General features: G+C 53.4%; 1 protein-coding gene across 6 annotated transcripts in view; it reads right to left on the bottom strand.

The window, feature by feature from the left end:
- Positions 1-24,690, bottom strand: part of ARHGEF10 (Rho guanine nucleotide exchange factor 10) — a 62,079-nt gene extending 37,389 nt beyond the window's left edge. For all 6 annotated transcript variants that reach the window (XM_055567583.1, XM_055567582.1, XM_055567581.1 and 3 more), the window contains exons 1-8: positions 24,600-24,690; positions 12,166-12,315; positions 8,264-8,500; positions 7,424-7,690; positions 5,795-5,858; positions 4,274-4,350; positions 2,462-2,518; positions 32-195 (exon numbers count right to left, since the gene is read on the bottom strand). In XM_055567583.1, coding sequence (XP_055423558.1) covers positions 32-195; positions 2,462-2,518; positions 4,274-4,350; positions 5,795-5,858; positions 7,424-7,690; positions 8,264-8,500; positions 12,166-12,202 — 903 coding nt within the window. In that variant the 5' untranslated portion in view covers positions 12,203-12,315; positions 24,600-24,690. The remainder of the gene's footprint in view (positions 1-31; positions 196-2,461; positions 2,519-4,273; positions 4,351-5,794; positions 5,859-7,423; positions 7,691-8,263; positions 8,501-12,165; positions 12,316-24,599) is intronic.
- Positions 24,691-25,010: the final 320 nt, after the last annotated feature.

Below are 25,010 nucleotides of genomic sequence, written 5' to 3' on the forward strand. Positions count from 1 at the left end.
CTGTCCCCCAGCACACAGCCGGGACACCTGCCTGCTTCCTGTGGTCGCCGCGCAGGAAGGAGCGGGGGACCCCGCTCCTGCTCTCCGAGTCGCTCTGCTCCTCGTAGCTCTCGAACTCGCTGGAGCTCCACCCGTACTCCAGAGAGCTGTGGCCGCCTTCATCTCCATTCTCCACGTCGTCATAAATCATTTCATCTGAGTGCAAAAACACCAAATGAAGAATTAAATTGCAGAACTCAATTAAAATGCAGAACTCCTGGCTACTCTGTGCATGTCTGTCGTGTGAGAGCGTCACTGAGAGCTGGGGAGGAGACACCCGGGAAGAGCTTGGAGGAGCAGTGGAGGGCCCTCGGGGGGAGACCCCTGGCAGTGATGGGTGGGGGCAACAAAACTCTGACAAACCCCCAGCCCCATCCACATCCAGAGGACCACTGGTCTATGAGAAGCCACCATGATTATACCAAATGATTTCTTGCCCATAGAGAACTTTTGATGAAGGAAAGATATTCTTTAGATAGATATGTGGAATATAAACAGATTACACAGACTGACAGATCACCGATAGATGATAATCAAATATGAACGAAAGTAAAGCATATTACAAACAACTGTAAATTCTTTTGTGCTAAAATTAGCCCATAAAACCTATAACCTGTTGCATGCATGCATGCATGCATGCTCAGTCACTTCAGTCGTGTCTGATTCTGCAATCCCATCAACTGTAGCCCACCAGGATCCTCTATCCATGGAATTCTCCAGGCAAGAATAATGGAGTTGGTAGCCATGCCCTCCTCTAAGGGAATCTTTCTGAACCAGGGATCGAACCTGGGTCTCCTGCTTTGCAGGCAGATTCTTTACCGCTGAACAACTGGGGAAGCCCATAAACTGTTACTGCATTTAAATGTCTTTATCACATCAGTCATTTCACAATTAGTGATGAGCATGTCTGTTCACGCCTCCAGATCACGACAAAGGCGCTGCCCGCACGGGGGGCACCTGGCCTAACAGAACGGCCGACATCTTCAGCAGGGGCACTACTGACCCACCTGCCATTGGCGTTTGGTTTTTGAGACCCCAGATCATCCTGTTTGTGCCGGGAGAGCCCTACCAGGGAGGATCAATTATCCCAAAATGCATTTCAAACCTGGCTTTACAGAAACTAGCCTTTAGTCCCCATGTTGCTTGTAGCAGGTACTTGAATACTACCCAGGAGCACACCTACTCTAAAGATCCAGTAGGTTTGTTTATAAAGAGGCTAGAAGGTCTCCCGTCCTGCCGGGTCTCGGGAGGCAGCCTCTGTTAGCTGAGGCTGTAGCAGCTCTGGGGACCTGGTCGCCTCCAGAACACTTTTGGGATGAATAAATGAGTCCATGCTTTTAAATATGAAGTTTGCTGTCGATTTTAAGAATATGTCCTCCATGAGGCTGGGAAGGTTCTGTCAGGAATTTTTAACACCAGAAGGCCACTGCATGGTACCAACTGCCTTCTAAGCATATGATTTCTGTCATTCACCTGGTCCCCTGGGAAATGACACTGAACCAGCCAATGTTGGAAGACATCTGAACTCTGGAGACACACCTCCAGGGCTAGGATGGGCTTCAGCTTGCTTGCTGGGCGTGCAGGCCTGACCTTTCAACTGGGTCGTTCGGCATCCGGCTTTCTAAGTGCAGGGGCTCTATGTCTGAGCTAACAACCTCTGAGGGCCAGAGGGGGTCCACTCACCCATCACTGCTCTCTGCTGCCTTCTGTGGGTTCAGTACCCCTTTCCCATGAAATGCAACATGGACCGTTCCTCCAGGCTCTACAGGCGGTCCAGCTCCCCAACCTGTGTTTGATGCTGCCTGTGTCTCTCTAAAAGGACAATACTTTGGCCGGATGTGGAAATCTGGGTCAGAACACTGCATTTTCTTGAGCAGTTTGGGAACATAATCTGCCTGTCAGGAAGTATGCTGTTCTTCCCAAACTGCGGCTCCTCCCAGGTGGCGGCGGCTCCTCGCCCACTGCCATTACGATGGTCACGGTGGGGCTGTGCTCAGCTGGCTAAGCTGTAGGCACCTCTGTGTGCATTCACACGTGACCCTGCTTTGGCTCTGTATTTGTATAATCTGGGAGCTTAGGTCTGTAATCCCGGAAAATTCTTAGTAATCCCTTCTTCCATGACCTCCTGTGTGTCACCTGCTACCTCCCGGCCTCCACGCCCTATCTTTCCATTTGTATTTTTCACATTTTTAACTCCTCCTGCTTCTTTCAGGTAATCGAGACACTCATCCAACCTCCGGGGTCGGGTGTGAACACACGCACAAGTGTGCACACACAGCGTTCTACCCCACAGCATCAACAAGACACTGAAACCTTACAAAACGCGACTACAGACGCGCAGGGGCTGTGCGCCTAGGGGCTTCGCCTGCCCGCTTCCATCTAAACTGCAGCCCGTTAAACTCAGTTCCAGACAAAACCAAACCTGGCTCCGAGTCTGAATTTTCTCTTGGCACGTCGTCGTAAATGGCTTCTTCCGGATCTGGAAGGAAAGGAAAGGAGACTTTAAAACTGACCCAGACACAGAGAGAGCAGTCTGCACTCGCGGGGCCCACGGCCTCCGGCGAGGCTTCAGCCACTCGGAAGCTTGTTTTACGGGGATGGTAACTGGCGGGGCCCCACCGGAGCGCAGGCATTGTTCTTAGGGCGGAACACTTCCTGGGCAAGAAACGACGGCTCTACATGGCGCGGCTGTGAAACACCTCCAGGAAGAGGTTTACGGCCTCCAGGCCAACGTATTCCTTTTTTTCGTTTGTTTTGCGTTCAATTACACATCTTTATAAACATTTTTAAGTTACTGCAATTAATGTTTTCTGACGTGCAAAACACACAAAGGTGGCGTGTAGTCTCAGAAACAGAGGGATAGATTCACTGCTGCTCTGAGTAGGTCTCGGCTGACAGCGTCCTCTGGTTTCCCACGACTGCAGATGAAAGGCAGCCATGTGCACGTATGAAGATGTGTAACTTTTAGGACAAAAACCTCTAAAGCTGTACTACATGAACCATTAGGATCCTAGGAAATTGTTTAAGGTGTTTTCTTTTTTTAAAAAAGTAGGGGTCCTCCATGGCTGACGTTCCATGTGCCTGACTCAGGGGTCCCACAGGAGAACAGAGTTTGAAGCTCATGTACGTATTTGTGAGAGCTCCATGCTCTGCAGGTAGACCGACGAAATTACAGTGTGCTCCATCCAGGAACCCACAAGAGTGATGGCTACTAAGCAACAGGAGACAAAACCAGGTAAATACAGCCTCCCTCTCCTCTGACATGCAGCCACTGTCCCTTCCCACGTTCCCAGGGTGAACGCATGGCCAAGGCCCGGCGTATTCTTGTGTTGCTGTCAAAGCCCAAGTCAGAGACGCTTGCTGTCCCGAAATAGTATGTTTCAACTGCGGCCACAGTATTTCCACCCCTATTAGAGCACGTGAGCGGCTACTGGTGTACAGACCTCACGTTCGAATGCAGTTATTCCACTAATGAAAACGAGTCATGGGAGAAAAAGTCAGACAGCTTCTACTTTGTAAATAAAATTGCTTGAGGACAGCGAGATGATAATTTAATCCTATAATGATCCGTATTTAATAGCCGCTCGCAGAAGCATCTACGTTTGCAGAGTTCTTTGTTTCGACAATGTCATAATTAAAACAGAAATGAAACATTCCAGGGGAGAATTTAATAATTAGGATAATGTTTAGATGGTCATACCTTGTGAGTCAATCGTATAAGACAATTACACAGACATTAGTGAGCCAGTGGATGGTAAAAGGGCTAATTAGAAAAGCAAGGTTACTTTAAAAAAAATTAAAAAACAAGCCTAGCTAAAATTAGTTCTGCTTTCTGCACCACACGTGGAATAGAAGGTCTGCCAGGCCACGCCATCTGGTCTGTGGGCTGGCTTAAACACCCACCACCCCTCTTCGAAATGTACCATAAGAAAGCATCTCACTGGGGATCACAAGAAAGAATGCCTTGTTAGTGCCTCTGTCCCCAAATCTCTGGCTGTTATGACAAAAGACAAGATCAGTATTGGAATAAATCCATCAGCCAGGATGAGGGGGTTGCTGAGATGCAGAGAGCAGAGATGATCTGATGGGAGACAAAGCCATGGCTTCGTGGGGCCTGGGGAAGCAACTGCAGTCAGCGGTGGTCGGGGCTTCAGATGAACGGACACAGGACAGGAGAACAGCAGCAGAGCCGGACAAACACGCGCGGCCCCTGGGGTCCTGGCGTGGTACTCACTCTCCATCCAGGCTGTGTTGGCCGGATCCGCCACCCAGCGGGCCAGGGCGCTGTCCTCCTTCTGATCTGGATCCTCACTTAAAGAACACACAAGAACATCGGGATGTTGAGAACCCCTCACACATGTCTGGTGGGATGAAGAATGGTGCAGCTGTGGTGGAAAACAGTTGGCTCTTCCTCAGAAAGTTAGACACAGGATCACCGTGTGACCCGGCGCCTCCGCTCCTAGGTGTGCCGCCAGAGGACGTGAGGGCAGGGGCCTGCCAGGCACCTGGACGCAACGTCCACAGCAGCGTCAGCACGGCCGCCAGGAAGTGGGAGGGACCAGTGTCCATCAGGAGAGGAGGAGATAAACAAAATGTGGTGTGTGTGCACAATGGAACGGTACCAGGCCTTCAACAGGAAGGAGATTCCAACACACACTATAGTATGGATCACCCTCGACACATGATGCCAAGCCAATGAGCCAGACACAGAAGGACAAGCACTGTACGATTCAGATCATATGAGTACCTAGGACAGGCAAGATCACAGAACATAGAACAGAGGCCTTGGGAGCTGGGAGGGGGCACTGTGTGTTACAGCATGAAGGGCAGGGCTTCTGATCAGGACGATGAAAATGTTTCAAAGGCAGAGAGTGGTGATGGCTGTACGACTCTGTGAATGAATTTAATGCCACTGGATTTTACAGTTAAAAATGGCAAACTTTATGGTATGTATTTTTATTGCACTTTTAAAATGAATAATGCCATATACTGAAAACTACAGGATGGTCCACTTTAAATAGGTGAAATGTAGTATGGTATATGAATTATAACTCGATAGAGTCGCTTAAAAGCAAACACACCTACCATGCAGCAAGCACGCTGCCATGCTAGGCGGTAGGTGCTCTAGAACGTGGTAAAACCTGGTCTTTGTATTTGAAGAATTCAGTCTGGTAGAAGAAAGGGACACAGGAGATAACGGTGAGAGCACAAAGCAGTCAATCACAATGCAGGTGTGTGCACACGGCTCTGGAAGCACAGAGGGGGACGGTTTCATGAAACGAGACACTTAAGCTAGAGTTTTGGAGGGTGAGTAGGAGTTTGCCCGCAGGCGGGGATCCTCCTGGGAATTTCAAGCAGATGAAGCAGCATTTGTGAAGGCAAGCAGCATGAAAGAAACACCTGTAATCAAATCAGTTTCAAGGATTTCAGATGAAAGCTGGGTCAGACAAAATTAAAAATCCTTTCTCCCCGTTGGGACTCTTGAGAAACTTAACAAGGTCAAGCACATTGTCCAGCTCTATCTGGTCGTGAACCCAGTTTCTCTTTATCCACAAAGTGTCATATTAACGTCTGAAAGAATCCTGGGGTTCAGGAAGACCTGATCTCGGGGTCCCCGGGTGAGAAGGCAGAGGGAACACAGGACAGAGGGACCAAGGGGTGGGGAGGGGCCTCGGCAGTGAGCTCAGATTCACAGCACTCGGCACGTCAGGGAAGCGCCAGGCCTCAGAACACCTGCGGAACACAAGCAAGATACCTGTTCGCTGGATCCTCAGAACTCAAGGAATTCAGCTGGCTGTCTTCTGCCGCTTCCTGTGTCTCTGCCAGGAGAGGAAAGTTCACACTGTTCACGCTTGAAAGACACGTCTAGGAACTTGCTTTTTACCCTTTAAATGGTTTTGTACTTTCCTTTCTCATCAGTGAGAGGCTTATCTTATCGTAAAGATGATGGACTGACAGATTTAAACTCTTCAACTTTTAGATAAAATGTACTCCAAACAGGATGCCGATAAAGAGTGACACCCAAAGGCCTCATGAACCAGCCTGCAACAAAGTGGTGCCCAAACGAATCAAGCCAGAATTGAAAACTAACACCACGGGAATCTGCAATTATGATCCACTTGAAAATGTGTCCACAGGACAAGCTCGAAAGATTCTCAAGCGTGAAAGATTCTAAAGTTGGTGAAATCTGATAACCAAACTGCATGTTCCCCTCAGCTGTCTTAACTTGGCAGGAAAAAACCACTTTCCTCAGACTTCACACGTCTGTCCTGACGGCACGTCTGAGAGGCCACCATCCCCCAGGCCTGCTCCTGCCATCAGGACGTCTAGCCCGGGGCGGTCCTCAAGCGTGTCCTGGCACGGAACAGGGAAACAGACCTGGTGAGAGCGGGACAGCTCAGCAGAGACGCCGGCACCGGCCCATCCTGGACAGAACCCGCTGCGCTCGAACCCGGACGCATGACCGGGCGGGCGCCGGGGAAGACGCAGCCGCTGCCCGAGGGCCTCGCTGTGACAGCGGGGTGCTGCCCCCATAGAACCCCGCAGCCTGAAGGCTCACGGACGACGGCCTGAAGCCTGGACGTCCAAGGTCAAGGCGCCAGCGTCTGCTCGGGCCCCTTCCGTCTTGCAGACCGCCTTCCCGCCATGTCCTCCCATGAGGACAGCTGGGGGCTCAGCGGGCTGTGTCATCGGGCGCTAAACCTACGCGCGGGGCTGCACCCTCAGAGCCTCGTCACCTCCTGACACCATCACCTCGGGGGCAAGGTCTCAACATGCAACTCTGAGGCAGACACACAGTCTCCTTTTAAACCTGAAGACCCAAGCCCTGCACAACCAGCTGAGGCTGAAGCAACACAGCCAAGGGGGGTCTGTAGAGATGATGGACACCGGCTTCATGAGCCACGTCCTCGAAGCTACAAGCCAGCTCCTTCCCTCTAAGCAGAGGTGCCGCTGTGCCTCTGACAGCCTCACAAACCTGGGACCCGTGGGGACCCTGGCCCCCGAAGGCCCTGTCACAGGTGCGGGCTCAGTCTCCCTGCACCTGCCCGCCATGCTGCCGCTTCTCAAGGAGCCTCCTGATTCTCCCGGACACCAACCTGCACTCCTGGATCCCTCCCCCTAGCCCTAGTTCCATGAACCGATGCTCCAGCTGGACAGTCTGATGGCAGAGAGCCTGTCGCCCGTGAAGGGACGACATGAGGGCACAGAGACACACGACGAGGACAGTGCCGCCCACAGGCACAAGGCGTGGGGGCATCTGGGGGAAGGAGGCCAGGGGTGGGGACGGAGCCCAGGCTGCTCCACGACACTGCAGACAACACTCCGAGCCTCTCCTTGACTGGTCCCCACTGAGCAGCTGGGGCACAGTCTCAGGGCCCCCTACCTGCGGGGTCGGCGGGTGGGGCGGGCAGCACGGGGCTGGTGTAGGCTGGCAGCAGCAGTGGCAGGCTGGAGGGCACGGCATAGCCGCAGGGCACTGGCACCAAGTACCCACTGGGCACGTGCAGGCCCCCACCCTCCGCCTCGGCGTCCGGGTCTGGGGGTGGCGGCTGGTCTTCCTGGAGGGGCGTGATGTCAATGACGGAGTAGGGGTTGACTCTTGACGGGACCCCGGGTTTCGGTGGTTCCGCTCCAGGTCCTTTTTCACATCCTGAGGATGAAAGAAGACTGTGGCAGACACGCCCGGCTGTGCAGGACTTGGCTGACACGCCCTGCTGGCCTGGGAGATCCCAGGCCTGGGAGCACCTTGCTTTGGGGCATCCGAGGGGTGAGCGCGACCTTGGGAACCAGGGGCACACAGCCTGGCTGAGCCCAGGGCAGCTCCTCTACTGAGGCGAGTAGGTTAGAAGCTGCCAGAAGTGGGGCATCATTAACCACATGGAGAGCTGGTGAAGGTACCAACCAGACCATCGGTCAGTGAATAAAAGTGACCAACTCTACCTCCAAACTTTAAAACACAAATTAAACTTGTACATTTCATATCAAATAGCATTATTTTGAAATAATGTTTCATGTAGGATAGTGACAAACTATGATGAGGCCATTTTTATTAGGAAAAAACATATCTGTTTCTTCCAGAACATAAACAGAAAAGAACATGGACAAGATTGAAAACCACAGAAAACAGAACAAAGAAGAGAAATCTTGGCCAAACTTTAATCAAGTCATTTCTATCCACAGCACATCACAGACATATGATAGATTTTGGGGTCCTGGACCCTACCTTCTCCCGGACGGTCTAACCCGCAGGTGGGCTGGCTGGTCCCTGGGTGGTGGCCGGAGGATGCACAGGGTCCCGCGGTGGCGGCGGCGGCGGCGGGAGCGTCTGCCCCAGCGTCCCCTGCCTCGGCAGAGCCCGGAGCCTGCCTGTCGGCCTCTGGAGCTTCGTCTCCGCTGTCCAGATCGAGCTGCTCCCCCTCCTCCTCCTCATTGTTATTAGTGTCATACTTGACTTCATTCTCTGAAGTTGAAGGTCACGCAAATCACATGTTAGTGTTTATTACCAGGAGAATGACTTCCTCTCTCCTGAACACACGGCAGGCAGTCAGCCAGCAGCGGGCACCCAGGTAGGCACCAGAGGTGTGATAGCGCTCCCTGCCCCCTCCGGGCCCCCGCCTTTCTACTGGGAAAAGTCGGTGCCATCAGGCTTGGGGCATACATCTGGGTTTCCTCTTGGAAGGAACCTCAACTCACAGGCTGGGAAGAAAAAGCAGGAGAGACAGAAAGGAAGAGAAAAAGCTCTTGCTACGTTTTACACTCTGGTCTTAGAACTGCACGAGTAAAAATCAACTTGGAGTAACACTAAATAAGCCACCAGGCAAGGATCAAGTTCACTTCAGCGGTTCCTATGAGATCAGTGCAATGACTTCACCTGTTTTGTGCATTCTGGCAGCTGCGCTACCATCTTCAGGGTAAAGCTGTGAGTTACCTGTGTCAGCTGGGTTACGCTCTTTTGGAGGGAAAGAGAGGAGATGCAAAGATTTGCTGATACAAGAGTTTTTACATGACTCTTACATAACTCTTACAAACAATAAGATCCCTCATGTAGACTTTTAAAAGGAAAAAAAAATCAGCTGAATCTAAAGGACCAGAACACTCAGTGTATCTGCTGTAATCTCAGATCACTAGAAGGCCTCTAAAAATTTTTTAAGAACAAAGAAAAAAAAGTATATGCTGGAATTAAAATGTGAAATGGCATTAAAACCATCCGTGTCTACCTGAGTTTTCTATACATTAACTATAAAAATACTAAATAAATTGTACTTAAAAATACGTTGTTCTAAAAAGAAATGAGTGACGGTGGTCCCGGGAGACCCTGTGTCTCAGGTCCCACAGACCATGTTTTGTTCTGACCCCTTCCAGGTTATCTTAGAGCCTATGCAGTTCAATAAATTATAAAACTCTCCTCTTTGTAACAGTTTTCATCAATTTGATTTTAGGTGTGCTTCACCTAATCCTCGAAGTCCAGCGGCTGCACGGTGTAACCCCAAACGAGAAGGCTGACGAAGCGCCAGCCCGTGGTTCTGACTCGCGCCGTCGTGAGCCTCCACACTGCCCGGCATGACCCGTGACATCGCTAAGTGGAAACGTCACTTTCGTCAGGGTATTTAATTGGCATTATGTCCCTGTCGCGCTCATCTGGCAAAAGTGTGGATTTAAGGAAATGGTGACAAATGTACTTGGAAAATGTTCCGGAAAATTTTATTTTTCTGTTGAAGAGACTTCTTGCTCTAAGACGTGTTCACCAGTTTATTTCAGTGAATAAACTGAATACTTAATGATTTAGCAAAAAAAAAAAAAAAAGGCAAGGAGGCAGGAAGGCAGCTGCAGAGAGACATGGGGAGAACTCTGTCAGGCCCAGCCCATCCCAGCTGCCCGCAGCTCCTGGCAGACTAGGACCGAATGAATGCCGCAGTCAGCCCGCACAGTGACTGGAGGCCTGGAGTCGGGAGTGCTGGCTGGCAGGGAGGAAGCCAGGTAGGCTGTCCCTCCTCTGAGGAGATAACCCCAGCACCGCTGACCCATTAATGGTTTTTAAAGACTTGTCACAAACTAACACATTAAGAGAAAAGACTAAAAGAATAGTCATTTTTAAGGCCAGAGATCAAAGCTATGTATATTGTTCCTGGGTTCTCAGACCATAGCTGATTAAATCTGCAAGCTTAACCCAACATATGATGTTTCTCCTGTTTCAGATGAAGGCTATTTGTTTTTAATTCCTTTTACTGTTATGAAGAAGAAGAGCTTTAAGAAGGACCAGGCTGCAAACAGACCCACCAACAAGGGGCTATTCATAGCGGGTCCCCCACCACCTCCAGGCTCTGCGTGTCACAGCTGGGAGCAGGTCCCTGGGGGCAGCAGGGTCCGCAGAACAAAGCCCCTCCTCTGAAGGCCAGGCCCCTCCCCCGCTGGACACTGCCTGCTGTCCTTGCCTCTGCGTGAGCTCACTGTACATCACCAGGCAGTGTACGAGGACAGTCCTGAATCAGCATGGATATGGAGACACTGATGACTTCCTTTCCCTGCCAGGACTCACTTTTTTTTGTTACTAATTACAGAAAGGTTTTAGTTTCTGGTGGCTTATTGTTGCTGTTCAGTCCCTAAATTCTGTCCAACTCTTTGCAACCCCATGGACTGCAGCATGCCAGGCTTCCCTATCCTTCACTATCTCCTGGGGTTTGCTCAAATTCATGTCCCCTAAGTCAGTGATGCCATCCAACCATCTCATCATCTGTTGGCCCCTTCTTCTCCTGCCTTCCATCTTTCCCAGCGTCATGGTTTTTTCTATTAAGTCAGCTCTTCGAAATAGCTGGCCAGAGTACTGGAGCTTCAGGTTCAGCATCAGTCCTTCCAATGAGTATTCAGGGTTGATCTCCTTTAGGATGGACTGGTTTGATCTTGCTGTCCAAGGGACTCTCAAAGTCTTCTGCAGCACCACAGTTCAGAAGCATTTACAATAATTAAATGTTGAGATCTGCATCCTGAGACCCCCTGGACCACCTTGTAATGGTGTTTGCATCTGGGACTTGCATCTTGTAATTTGATTCTCTGAGCGCCTCCAGGGGCCCCACCTCTAAGAGTTTTAGGAATGGTACCTCCTGAGGTCAGGGCTACTCCAGTTCTGTCATCCCAAGGAGGAGGGAAACTGGTGCCACGAGAGACGCACACATGTTCTCAGTCATTAGCTCGTGTGTCCTGAGGATGACGTTCAAACCCGAACAGCTGTTTGGGAAACCCTCAAAGCCACACGCTTCTCTGCCACACCACTTCCTCCCAAATCCTGCTTCATCCAGACGATTTGACTTGGTGCCTAGGAAGCTGCTAGAAAAGGCCCAGGTCCCTGATGGCAGGCTGGAATGGATGGAGCTTTCCCACCTGAACACGTAAGGACACTACGTACAGAACACTATGCCGCCACTGGAAACGACAGCTGTGAGAGCCTCGGAGGGACATGGAAAATGATAAAGTCTCAAGCATAACGTAAAAATGTACAAACAGTTTTAACAATGGATATTCAACAGTTGCTATCATGGAGAAAAGAAATACAAATGAAAAGACAGAAACCTGATCAAAATACAGGTGTCGTAGTGGTGAGGGAAGCACAACCTCGATGATTTTTTAGCTCCCTCTTCACATTCAGGGGAATTTTTAGGAGGACAATTTCACTTTCATAATGGGGCAAATCATACCTAAAGTATCGCTGAATCATTAAGAAGGGGACTTCCCTGGTGGCCCAGTGGCTCAGACTCCACGCTGCCCGTGCAGGGGGTGGAGGTCTGATCCCTGGTCAGGGAACTAGACCCCACATGCCACGTGGCACAGCCAGTCTATTAGCCCCAGTGCTGTTACAGATGTTAATTACCCAGAAAGTCATGTAAGGATTAGAGTACTATCGTGTTAAAATGTGGCACCAACATGCTTCAACCCTGGTCTTAGCCCTAGTGGCCAGCCAGGAAACAGCCACCAGCTGCGGGAGATGGTGTGGGTTAGCAGCCTGAACACCCGGCGCCCTATGTCTGCACAACCTTCCAGGCTCCCCAGGGAACACCCCCAGGTGGACCATGCCTGGAAGAGAGCCCACACGTGCCCACCCACCTGCCCCACCGCCCGCGCGCAGCCCGTTACCTTCTCGGGCGGGAGCTGGCGGGCCCGGCTGATCCATGCTGCCACAGCCACCGTGCTCTGGGCTTTGGGGCGTGCAGGGCCGCAGGAGGAGGCTCGGCTGTCAGGGCCGGGTGGCGGTGGCCCTGGTGCCACTGGGTGCCCACGGACAGCCTGAGGGCAGGAAAAAGTGGGTGTTCATTGGTGGCTGCAGTGAGGACCGTAACCTCCCGGGAATAACACTCAGGGCAAAGTGAGGCAGAGAAGAGACTCCTGGTGTCTTGACGGCACCTGGAACCGCATGCAGGAGGCACTGGCTGGACCCCTCCCTGCTCGGGATGCCAAGTCCCTGCTGAACCTCACACGTGTGCTGAGGGGGAAATGGACGCGAAAGCCCAAGCATTTTTCTTTTTCCTTCAACTAAATCTTTACCAGTTTGGGGTGAAGGGTTAATTTCTGAGGACTGAGGAGGAGGCTAGCCCTTTCTCAAGCCCTTTGGAGCGAGCGTGTCGGTGAACCCGCAGGCCTGGGCTGGATCCCAGGTCCTGCTTCATCCTTTCTATTTCCTGCATTCCTATTTCCTCACAAGTGGTCTGAGATGTGTGCCACACCAGGCAGGCCACGGGAGGTCTGGTCTCACGTTCCCAAGGAGGCATCCTGTGAACCAAGGACACTGTTTACGGTGTTGATACCCCCAGACACCTGCCTGGGCTCCACCAGAACCATTATGGGAAGATAAACTTAACAGACGTGACTTCCTGGTTCTCGGGGTCCCGGATGAGCGCCAGGGAAGGCCCCCACAGACGCCACACAACACTTAGAGACACCCTCTGGAAGAGGGACCGAGTACGGTCTCCAAACCATCATGACAACATGCGCAGACCACAAGGGTCAGGGGGCTCGAGGCCTGGAGGAGCTGGGACAGTAGCAGACAACCTGAGCCTTTCACCCTCACCAGCAGACACCGGCTTCCGACAGTGAATGTAACACCACTGCTTCCATATAGAGTCAGCAGACCCTCAGCCCACACCTGCCGTGTCCTGCTCTGCAAAGTCACAGCAGGGAAGCACACATCACAGAGGTGTGTGTACACATACATACACATGTGCTCACACATGCAAAGGTGTGCACATACATATTCGTGTGATCACACACGTACGCAGAGGTATGTGCAAACATACATACAGGAGTGTTTGCATGCATGCACACACAGATGTGTGCCCACATACACAGACGTGCTCACATACGTGCACAGAGGTGTGTGCACGCACATATATGTGTGCTCACACACGTGCGCAGAGGTGTGCGAATGCATTACATACATGTGTGCTCGCACATGTGCACACACAGATGTACATACATACATATACATGTGCTTACATGCATGCACACAGAGGTGTGTGCACACATCACATACACATGTGCTTGCACATGTGCACAGATTCGTGTGATCACACACGTACGCAGAGGTATGTGCAAACATACATACAGGAGTGTTTGCATGCATGCACACACAGATGTGTGCCCACATACACAGACGTGCTCACATACGTGCACAGAGGTGTGTGCACATGCATATATGTGTGCTCACACACGTGCGCAGAGGTGTGCGAATGCATTACATACATGTGTGCTCGCACATGTGCACACACAGATGTACATACATACATATACATGTGCTTACATGCATGCACACAGAGGTGTGTGCACACATCACATACACATGTGCTTGCACATGTGCACAGAGGTGTGCGTGTACATGCATACACATGTGCTGACACATGCACAGAGGTGTGTGCACATACATATATGTGTGATCGCACACATGCCCAAAGAGGTGTGCACATTATATATTCGTGTGCTCGCACATGTGCACACAGAGGTGTGTGCATACACACACACACATGCACATGGAGGCCCAGAAAGCTACAAGGAGGAAACAGGAGGAAGGCCAGGAGGACTTGCAGTCAGGAGAACACAGAAGGGGGTGACATCAGCTGATATATCATTTCCCAAGAAGAAATTCAAAAATGCCTGGGAGGAATCGAGGAAAGAAGAACCTGATGTTCTCAGGGCTCCTGGGGCGATAGGCACTGCTGTCTTCACGCCCTCACCACAGTCAGGGGTGGAGACACTGCCTCCCTCTCCCAGTGCAAAGCAGCCGAGTCCAGAGCAATCTGAGGACCCGCACAGGCCCTGGGGCTGGCATCAGGACAGAGCAGCCCCCACGCACCACTCTGTGGGACCCTAGCCGCATCGTCCATTGAGCAGACACCACTGGCCCACGGCTGGGCTAATTCAGAGAAGCCAGACGCACAGGCGCACCGCACCGGACCTCAGGGTTTTCCGAGTGTTACAGATTCCTTGGGTTTCTCTATTGCGTCATTTACTCATCTTAAACCACACGGTACAAATCTCATTAATGCTATTTGTCCTACTTAAAATGCACAATAGAGAGTCTAAGTGATTTCCCCTTTTCCACTGCTAACACGGGACAAAACAAAAGAACACGCCAGTGTCTGTCTTCCTCTGGAGCCTGATCCTACTGAACAACCACCGCTCACCTGCTGAGCTCCCAGGACACCGAGATGCACTGCGCAGCCATCCTAGTCTTCCAACTGCAGATGAGAGGATGCCCGGGGCTCGTCCCCGGGGCACAGCTGGCACTGGGACCAGCCCCGACACCCTGGTCTGTGTGTGTGACGTGTATGGAATTCAGAAGATCACGACACTCCAAAACCAGCATCGGCGGGAAACCACCTTCCTGAGAAGGAGACTGTTCAGGAAGCTCACGCACACAGGACCTGCCTCTGGGTTTGGGGGCATGGGTGCCCATGTTCCATGCTCTGCTCCGTGCAGGCATCACCCTGGGAAGCTCACTCCCCGACGCTGGGCGGACGAGAGCTGGGTCTCCTCCCACCTTCTCTGGCCGCCCCACAGCCTCGGGCCGGCGCCTGCTGCCTCCTGGCTGCCCACTGGGTTTGCAGACAGTGCTTTCGGGGACAGCGTGGAGCCTGCTTGGCCCACGACTGACCCAGGGACAGCGGACAAGCCTGGCCTTCTCACAAGCCCCCCCACCCCCGGCGGACAAGCGGCAGGAGGTAACACCAGTCTGGGCTGCCGGGCCCTGGGAATTATCACTGTCCTTCTCCAGTTTAGGGCTGTGGTTTCCAACAAAAGACAGCACGTGCGACTGAAGCGGCCGCCTGGAAAGCCAGGCAGGGCATGGGGTGGGCCCACAGTGCGGCCAGGACTCCGCCCCAGAGCCTGGGCAGCTACAGAAGTGCCCCCATCACTAGCTTTTTTTTGTCACAGTTTCATGGAAATAGCCTGAGTCTTTGCTCCAGCGAGGTTTCCAGCAGCTGAGCCATCTCTGCAGATCTGCAGGGAGAGCGCCATGGATGCCCCAAGGGTCTGGGACCTGCTGCCTTTCCAGTGGGTATTTCCCCCGGGGTCTCGGGGTCCAGAGGGTCAGGAAGGGGGTGCACTCGCCACCAAGGTCATCCCTGCGGAGAAACAGCACGAGTATCCGGGATGCGGGAGCCTGTCTGGGGAGAACCTGCTCAGGGCTCCCCTCTGGCCCAGGGCCGCGGCATCGTCACTGTGAACCGAGATAACGGGATGCCCGTCAGCGGCCGCGGGGCTGGGGGCCGACGGCACTCTCCCCCTGGCGTCGGTGCCGCCCAGTCACACGAGGTCGGGCACAGATTATAGGCCAAGCCTGTGCCCAACCCACCCAGCTCGGGCCCCCAGAGTCCAGCCACCACAGACCATGCTGAAGACTGTCGAGGGACCCAGGGTGCCCCACAAGGATTGGACATATGCCACGAGTGGGAGCCAAGCACCTCAAACCCGGGGACAGGGCCTGGGGATGCTTGGATGCGAAATCCTGATGGGCCACCAGGCCCGTCTCTGTCTAAAACCACAAACTTCTGAGCGAGCTCACGAGAGAAAGGCTCTATCTACCTCCACATGGAGATCCAGGAGGGGAGTGAAAAGCTCACATATCTTGTTGGGAAGGCTCCATGAACTTAACTCTAGGTTAAGTCAAAAACACAACAAGCCTTTTCACTGAATGTTTTCGTAGATTTTTAAGTAAATGTGATGCTCACAGAAACAAGAATGAAGGAAGGAAGGAGAGTGGAGAGAGGAAGGGGAAAGAAGAAAAAGCAGCTCTCCCCATAAGCCAGGCCAGGAACGCAGCTGCCGGGGGATTTCTACTTGATGACCATCTAACCTGACCACAGAGGGCACGGGGTGCCAAGCACCCTCAGGGCCCCGCTGTGGTGTGTCCTGGGTCGCCTGTTTCTCTGCTCATATCAGACAGAGGCCACTTCCATGAGGCCTGAGTCCGCTCTCCTCCACAGAAAAGAAAAAAGAGTGAATAGAAGCAATTTATTCCATGCAGCAAAGACTGTTAGACAGCAGCTAATCGGCAAATGTTCACTGTCTTTTCCAAATGGTCCTTCACCCTGGGGATCAACCCCTGAGAACTCCTGGGAGGGACGCTCACCGGGAACCATAGCCCACACCCTGCCGGCCACACCCAAGCCTCCTGGCTCTGCTGCCTTGGCCTCAAATCCTTACAAACCAACTTCCTCGTGCACACTCCCGGGTGTGAATCCGCTCACCCTGCAGACTGAGCTCCCATCCTCCCTCCCTGCTGCGGTGTCTCTGTGTCCCTCCATGTTTCTCCCTCTCTGTGTCTGTCCTGTACCTCGGTATCTCTGGCCCTGTCTCTACATCTCTGTGTCTCCCTGTGTCTCTCCATGTCTCTCCCTCTCTGTCTGTCCTTGTATCTCAGTGTCTCTGGACCCATCTCTGTGTCTCCCTGTGTCTCTGTATCTCCCTGTGTCTCTATCTCTCCATGTCTCTCCCTCTGTGTCTGTCCTGTACCTCGGTATCTATGGCCCTGTCTCTACATCTCTGTGTCTCCCTGTGTCTCTCCATGTCTCTCCCTCTCTGTCCTTGTATCTCGGTGTCTCTGGCCCTGTCTCTGTGTCTCTGGCCCTGTCTCTATGTCTCTGTGTCTCCCCCTCCCCCTTCCTGCCTGCTCTCTGGTCTGCCAGCAGGAAGGGACACACCCCTTCCTTGGGAAGCCCATCCTGGGCGGGTCTGGTGACAGGATTCAATCCCAGGGAACCAGACGGGGAGGCAGGGACAGGAGAGGTGGACACTGTGGGGCTGGGGACACAGCAGGAGGAGCAGGGGACAGATGGCTGGGGGGACACAGGGTGGCTGAAAGTCAGGAAATGGAGTCCCACTGCCGCCCCGGCCTCCACAGCAGCGCTGACCCCATCCCCATGTCTGCCCGGCCCCTCAGGGTGCAGGCTCCAGGACAGAGCTCTGCCACTCCTGTTGACCTGGAAGGGGGGCGGTGACAGCTCTTCCCACGGTGTGCCCCCTCCCCGGGGAGTCACCTGGACCTCCCCAGACGCGGTCCCGATAGGCCCCAGGCCGTGACACGCGGGACCACAGGAACCAACCTGTGGAGCTCTGGCTGCCGCCCACGCCATCATCCGTAGGCTTACAGGTGTGGAAACGCATTGACTATTCATCAGGGCCTCCAAACAAGGATCAGAGCCCAGAGCCGTAGTTAACGCGTGGACTGCTTACAGACGCACCGAGGGCGGGGCAGCCCTGGGCGATGCTCCTCGCCCCTCCTGGTCCGGCTCTCCTCCCCTCAAACCCCTAAACCAGCGGCCTGCATGGGACTGGACGCGGGGCGCCCCCCAGACCCAGCGGGCCGTGCCCCACACTGGCGCCGAGCCAGACTCGAGAGTTAGGAGGACCGCCGCCCCGCCGCCCCCTGAGGGCCAGGGGCCCAGACTCGCAGCCCAAACGCCCCCTCTATGGGCTCCTGAAGCCCTCCTGCCTCCAGGCACAAACACGGGTGTCCACGGCCACGCAGTCCAGCCCGAGAGCCTCCTCTCAGAACCATCTAGACACACGACCCCTTCCTTTCAGAACTCACCAAGGACGAAGTTAATTCTGCCTTCACTTGGCCACGCCTCTGAGAAATCTTTTCACAAAGCCAGTGTCACAGTCATCGAACAGGAGAAAGTCAGCGCTGCGAAGGGGGCAGCGCCGACGGGGGGCGACAGCCCGGGCCCTGGTCACTGGCTGGAGCCGGCCGGCCGTCTGTCCAGGCCTCCCTGTCACCTCCCCAGCACACGGCCCGACCGAGGACAGGCCCCGAGCACACCTGCCAGGGGCAGTTCAGCACCTGTGCAAGGACCAAGAGCCCCGCGGACCAGGAGTGGGGGAGCAGGGAGGTGGGGAGCAGGGAGGAGGGGAGGAGGCCGGAGACGCACCCCCACCCGCCCCTCCTCCCGGGACCCACACGCCCAGCAGTTTCTTGCATAAAGTAAATTCCAGCTCTCAAAAATCACCCTGACAGACACGGCATCCCGCCTTGGGACGGAAGGAATTTGGGGAAACCCTGGGCTGACATCCAAGCCCCTGCCTTCCTTGCACGGGCACCTGCTGCCCGCCTGGGGGACCCATCTGAGGGGTCACGCTGAAGCAGGAGTGCCCCCTTATTTACGGGAAACGCAAGTAACTCCTCCCGCAGAGCAGGAAGGGTGCCGCGTGCACGTGTGATTACATCAGGCAGATGCAGGCGAAACTGCTGTCCCCCCAGACCGGAGCCTTCCGTCACACGTCAGCGCAGCGGCCCGCCCAGTGTAGGGTGGCCTGGCCCCACCTGGTCCCTCCCTACGGACACCCACCCACCCGACAACGGCTCGGACCACCCTGCAGACCGAGGGGGCACCGGGGGGAGCACCTTGCTGTGAAGCCCAGGACGCCCTCGACCGCCTGGCCTCCCCGGGGTCCCCACCCCCACCCACACATGGGGGAGACGGGTGCCAGGGTCCCCTGCCCTCCTGTCGGCCCAGACGGGCTGCAGGGACGCACACCCTGGAAACAATCTCTCCCCCTCGACTACCTGCGATTCACGTCCTAACACTCCTGCCGTCTGGCAAACGCTGCACCTTTCATTCCTTCCTATTAAGTCACTGGGAGCAGCGCATGTTTAAACACTTTTCCAGAACAGAGGCCAGCGGCAGGCCCAGCAGGTTCCCTCCAGGCCCCAATCAGTTCTGGACGAGGCGGGACTCTGTCCTCCGCAGACCCCTGGGAGGTCTAAAATTGGCCTGGGTCTGATTTTAGTTCCAACGGAAAAGTGACCAAGGCCATGTCCCCTGGGACAAGAACTCTGACACCAGGCCTGGCCCCCACACCATCTGGCAGAAGGGCCCGCAGGCTGAGTCCCCAGCCACGCAAGCAACATCCGACTCAGCTTCTCTGACGGACGGAATCAGGGCTGCCCACTGGCCACTGCCCAGTCCAGGGCTTGAGAACAAAGTGTGCATTGATGTCTTATCAGTTTCACAGCGAGCGGGCTGCCGGGGCCAGGGGCCAAGGCCACGTCCCCCAGAGGGAGCTGACGGTCACACCAGCCCAAGCTCCAGCCCCACACTTGGCCTCCCGGCATCTCCCAGCCAGGCTCAGACCTGCACACGCAGGGAGTGAAAAGACACGCCGAATTCCTTCCATCAGAGCTCAGCGCTCCTTGCCCAGAAGCAGACTCTGGCTCCTGACTTGCAATCACGTCTAACTCTGGAAATCCTGGGCTGTTTCTACACTGGCCCACACAGGTGTCCCATCCCCACCGCTAGGCAAATCCCTGCACTTCCAAGCCTTTGCATGCCACTGCTGAAGCAAGGCAGAGCTGGCCTGACGGGCAGAGCACCCGCCCGACTCCCTGCGCCAGAGACCCCCACATCCTCCAGGGTCCAAGGCCTCCTGGGCTTCCCCGGTGGCTCAGTGGATAAAGAACCCACCTGCAATGCAGGAGACACAGGTTCGATCTCTTGATCAGGAAGATCCTCTGGAGGAGACCATGGCAACCACTCCAGTATTCTTGCCTGAAGAATCCCATGGACAGAGGAGCCTGGTGGGCTACAATCCACGGGGTCGCAAACAGTCGGACACAACCTTGCGACTGAACAATAACACCCACCAAGGCCTTCCAGGCCTTTGCAGAGACCCTTTCAGCTCAACACTCTCAAGCTCCTTCAAGTCAGTCGCCACTCCATCTTCTCTTCAGAGAAAGAACGTGAATAACAGAAAAAAACATTGAGTGTGCATGGCTGCTGCTGCTGCTAAGTCACTTCAGTCGTGTCCGACTCTGTGCGACCCCATAACGGCAGCCCACCAGGCTCCTTTGTCCATGGGATTCTCCAGGCAAGAACACTGGAGTGGGTTGCCATTTCCTCCTCCAATGCATGACAGTGAAAAATCCAAGTGAAATTGCTCGGTCGTGTCCGACTCTTAGCGACTCCACGGACTGCAGCCTACCAGGCTCCTCCGTCCATGGGATTTTCCAGGCAAGAGTACTGGAGTGGGATGCCACTGCCTTCTCCAAGTGTGCATGGCACACTTCTATTAAAACTCCTCAGCCTGTCCTGTATGGTCAGATCCTGGTCTCCACACCGATGAGAAATGACTCAAGTTCAAAGTTCACATCTGTTTGACTTTGAAGGCTGAATGTCCACAGTGCTTTCTTTAAAAAAAAAAATGACATCCACTTGCTAGGCTCTGGTTCCCCGCAAACTGCCAGCTTCCAGGCCAAGAATCAAGAGCAAAGCCTCAGTCCAGGAAGCAAAGCCCCCACCCTCAGGACCTGGACCTCCTCGCGCGTGCAGAAGTCCTTGTCTTCGCGTAGTTATCATTGTGTGGACTGTTTGGGCACCCTCACCTATTCCTTTCATTTCTTCATAAAATGCCCAGTTTGGGAGCCCAGGCGACTACTGAGTCAAGGTCTTGGAGCCTCACCTGGGCCACCAGGCCAGCGGCCCCCTGGGAAAGGCTGGCTCAGCCGTTCCTGGGAGCACTGAGGCCCCCCCCACCTGCCCCCACAGGCCTTGTCCCCACTCCCTTTCACAAGGGCACCAGGAGGCTGCAGCAACCTCTGACATCACATTTACTTTAAAAAGCAATTTCTAGTATCAGAAAGTGGCTCCTGGAAGAGAAACACTTTAAACCTAAAACAAAAAACTTCAAAAAATCTTTTTAAAAATCTTTTGAACATTGCTTAAGGGAACCATAAAACATCAACAACCCACAGAAAGCACTCTCTACTAGCAGGTACCCATTACTTTCCCGACATAAAGAAGAACAGGAAATGAAAGAACAACAGCAGTGCCCGTGACTGGTCATTTTTATAATCAAAGTTTTGAAAAGGCACACACAGAAACAAAGATGTAAAGAAGCAAAAGCCGACCTCAAGGCCTGCTTCTCTGAAGTCTGAGTTCGGAAGGAGTCCCAGTGAGGGGTGTGTGCTGGGTGGGGCTGGTGGCGGCTCAGGGGTCCGGTTCCAGCTCTCCCAGGCCTCACTCCCACAGCCATCACGGTCAGAGAGGGCCCGAGTCCCCACTGCTGGCCCCAGCCCACACCCCCAGACCCAGTGCCCCTCTGTACTGCTAAGCCCCAGAACTTCCCAAACTACACTTCCAGAAGGCTTAACTGGGGAGCAGTAATCCTGCTCCATAAATGTTTAATGCCTGTGATCTGCTTCTGTCTCGTTTCACTCCACTCCCTTTCTACCCGGGCAAACTATGAGTAATGTGTGAAATAAACACCAACATGCTCTGAGTATCTCAAGATCTGGATTTTCATTGCAGCCTTTCTATCACGCCTCGTGCAATAAGAATACCGTATTATTCAATGTGGGTCTTTAATTTATAGTGACACAGCCACACTCACGGCATTTTCATTTTGCTCTCATGCAGAACATTCTTGGTTTAAAATGCATTTTCACAACTTGCCTTCCAGCAATTTCCTAAGTGAGTAAACTGAGGTTCTACAGGGGATGTGACTCTTCCAGGGTCAGGTGAGTAGTTCCAGAACTCAGCCCAGGGTCTGAATGCCACCAGAACACCCCAGTCCCCAAGAATCTCCAAAGAGAAGTTTGTAAGCTTCTAACCTCACCAGAAAAACTTCAGAGAACATCAAAATATGAAGAAAACAAATTCAGTAAAACAAAGTCAAGCTTGACCGTAACAAATTAAAAAACTATTTTTAATAACTGGATTTTACCTCATCCCTAACTGTCTATAAATGCTTTGATAATACCTGGTCTGAGAGAGAGACTAATTATTTCAGGAAACCATGGGCGTCTACAGCTGACTGTGAACAGTCACACAGCCACCCAACTGCAGATGTTGTTATTGTTGTAACAACAACAACAGTCACTAAGTCATGTCCAACTCTTTGCAACCCCATTGACTGCAGCATGCCAGGCTTCCCTGTCCTTCACCATCTCCCGGAGTTGGCTCAAATATATGTCCATTGAGTTGGTGATGCCATCCAATCATCTCATCCTCTGTCATCCCCTTTTCCTCTTGCCTTCAATCTTTCCCAGCATCAGGGTCTTTTCCAATGAGTCAGTTCTTCGCATCAAGTGGCCAAAGGATTGGACCTTCAGCTTCAGCATCAGTCCTTCCAATGAATATTCAGGACTGATTTCCTTTAGGATTGACTGGTTTGTTCTCCTTGCAGTCCAAGGGACTCTCAAGAGTCTTCTCTAACACTACAGTTCAAAAGCATCAATTCTTCAACACTCAGCCTTCTTTATGGTCTGACTGTCACATCCATAACATAACTGCTGGAAAACCACAGTTTTGACTATACAGAGCTTTGTCGACAAAGTAATGTCTCTACTTGTTAATATGCTGTCTAGGTTGGTCATGGCTTTTCTACCAAGGAGCAAGTGTCTTAATTTCATGGCTGCAGCTGCCATCTGCAGTGATTTTGGAGCCCCCCAAAAATAAAATCTGTCACTGTTTCCATTGTTTCCCCATCTATTTGCCATGAAGTGATGGGACCAGATGCCATGATCTTACTTTTCTGATTGTTGAGTTTTAAGTCAGCTTTTTCACTCTCCTCTTTCAACTCTCATCAAGAGGCTCTTTAGTTCCTCTTGCTTTCTGCCATAAAGATGGTGCAATCTGCATATCTGAGATTGATATTTCAATAACTGAAATACTGACTGCAGATGGAGTCACTTAACCAAACCATACCCCAGGGCCAGTCAAGTAAATACGGTGAGAGCTTATGGGATACATTATAACAATATATTAATATTACACAGAGTATATCTCATCTTTCCTTTATTAAAAAAGTTATTTCCTTGAAAACATGTTCAAAATATGTATTTTAAGCGATGAACAGTAAAAATGTTATTCCTTGCAATGTTCTACCTGGAGGGATATTAAGTAACTCTTGCATAAGATCCAGGACATTGGCAGCTACTTTATTTTGACTTTGTGGCTCAACCAAAGAAAAGCTAAAAATCCACTGTACTTTGAGTTCATGAGAATTTTCACCTCCAGTAATTGAAATGTAAATATTACATTGCACCAAGTATGTCTGCTGCTTTCTCAGAATGTTCACATCCTGTTAAAAGCTGAAACATTTACTCAGATTTCTACCTTCAAACTGAGGGTCTTCCAGAGGGGAAGTGTTGCCAGGTAGGGATGAGGAGTCACCTGTCCTGGCTGGCAGCCCACCTGTTTATCTCCCAGCCATGCAAGACGGGAGGGAGGGTTTCTAAAGTAGCAATTACCTTCACCCTAAAGTGGGCCAAGGAGAATGAAATGGCAACCCACTCCAGTATTCTTGCCTGGAGAATCCCAGGAACAGAGAAGCCTGGTGGGCTGCTGTCCATAGGGTTGCACAGAGTCGGACACAACTGAAGCAACTTAGCATGCATGCATGCATTGGAGAAGGAAATGGCAACCCATTCCAGTATTCTTGCCTGGAGAATCCCAGGGACAGAGGAGCCTGGTGGGCTGCCATCTATGGGGTCGCACAGAGTCAGACACGACTGAAGCGACTTAGCAGCAGCAGCAGCACCAAAGTGGGCCAAGGACTTTTGCCTTTATAGGAAAATACAAACGACTATTCCTGACCTAAACACCCCAACTGGCCACTCCTCAAGGGACTTCACTGGGCCCTGATTCATCCAGACCCCAGGCCGGGACCGGATGCCTCCTGCACCTCCTGACGGCCGGTGGGTCTCGATCCGTTGCCGTTATCCCAGGACTCGCGATAAGTGGGGCGCTTCCAGGGCCTCAGCTCCGCCACCTGCACTGTCCACGCCCAGGGCTGCGTGTGCCCCGAGCGGCCCTCGCACCGTCCCCCAAAATCTGGGGTGGGCGGGCAGCCCGGACTGCAAGGTGCGGTGGGATCGGCCAGTTCGAGGGACCTGGGCAGAAGGGAAGCTTCCCAAGGAAAAAAGGAAACTCCGAAGCTCCGCGATAGGTCGGCTCGCGGGCGGCGCCCTTCAAGGACCCCAACCACACCCCTGCCCGCTCTCATCCTGCAGGACCCCAGCGGCCCCCCGCCCGCACTCAAGCCACGGGACCCCGTCCTCCCTGGCCCGCACTCACCCTGCAGCCGGGACTGGACCCCCGCCCGCCGTCCCTCCGACGACCCCTCTTCCAGCCCCGAGTCAGCCGCCCCGGGATGCGCCCCGGCCCCGCCCACAGGGAGGTAGGCCCGCCCACGCGCCGCGATTGGCCTAATTTCGAAGCTCCGGGACCCCATTGGCTGCCGCGCCTGCCCGTTCCTCGGCCGTGCCCCGCCCTCGCGCCCGCGCATTCCTGCGGAGCCACGTGGCCGCGCGCCCCCTCCTTCTGCCCAACGCCCGGCTAGGCTGCGCACGCGTGGGATCGCGGCGCCGGGCGGGCAGGCTTCCCGGACCCCCCGGACCCCCGTCTCTCCCCGCAGAGCCCTCGGGCTGGGCACACGTGGGGAGGGTCCCCGGCCTATCTCTCCCCCAGCTCCCCGACCCCCTCTCC

The sequence above is a fragment of the Bubalus kerabau genome, chromosome 2 (genome assembly GCF_029407905.1).
Source record: "Bubalus kerabau isolate K-KA32 ecotype Philippines breed swamp buffalo chromosome 2, PCC_UOA_SB_1v2, whole genome shotgun sequence".
Taxonomy (NCBI): Eukaryota; Metazoa; Chordata; class Mammalia; order Artiodactyla; family Bovidae; genus Bubalus; species Bubalus kerabau.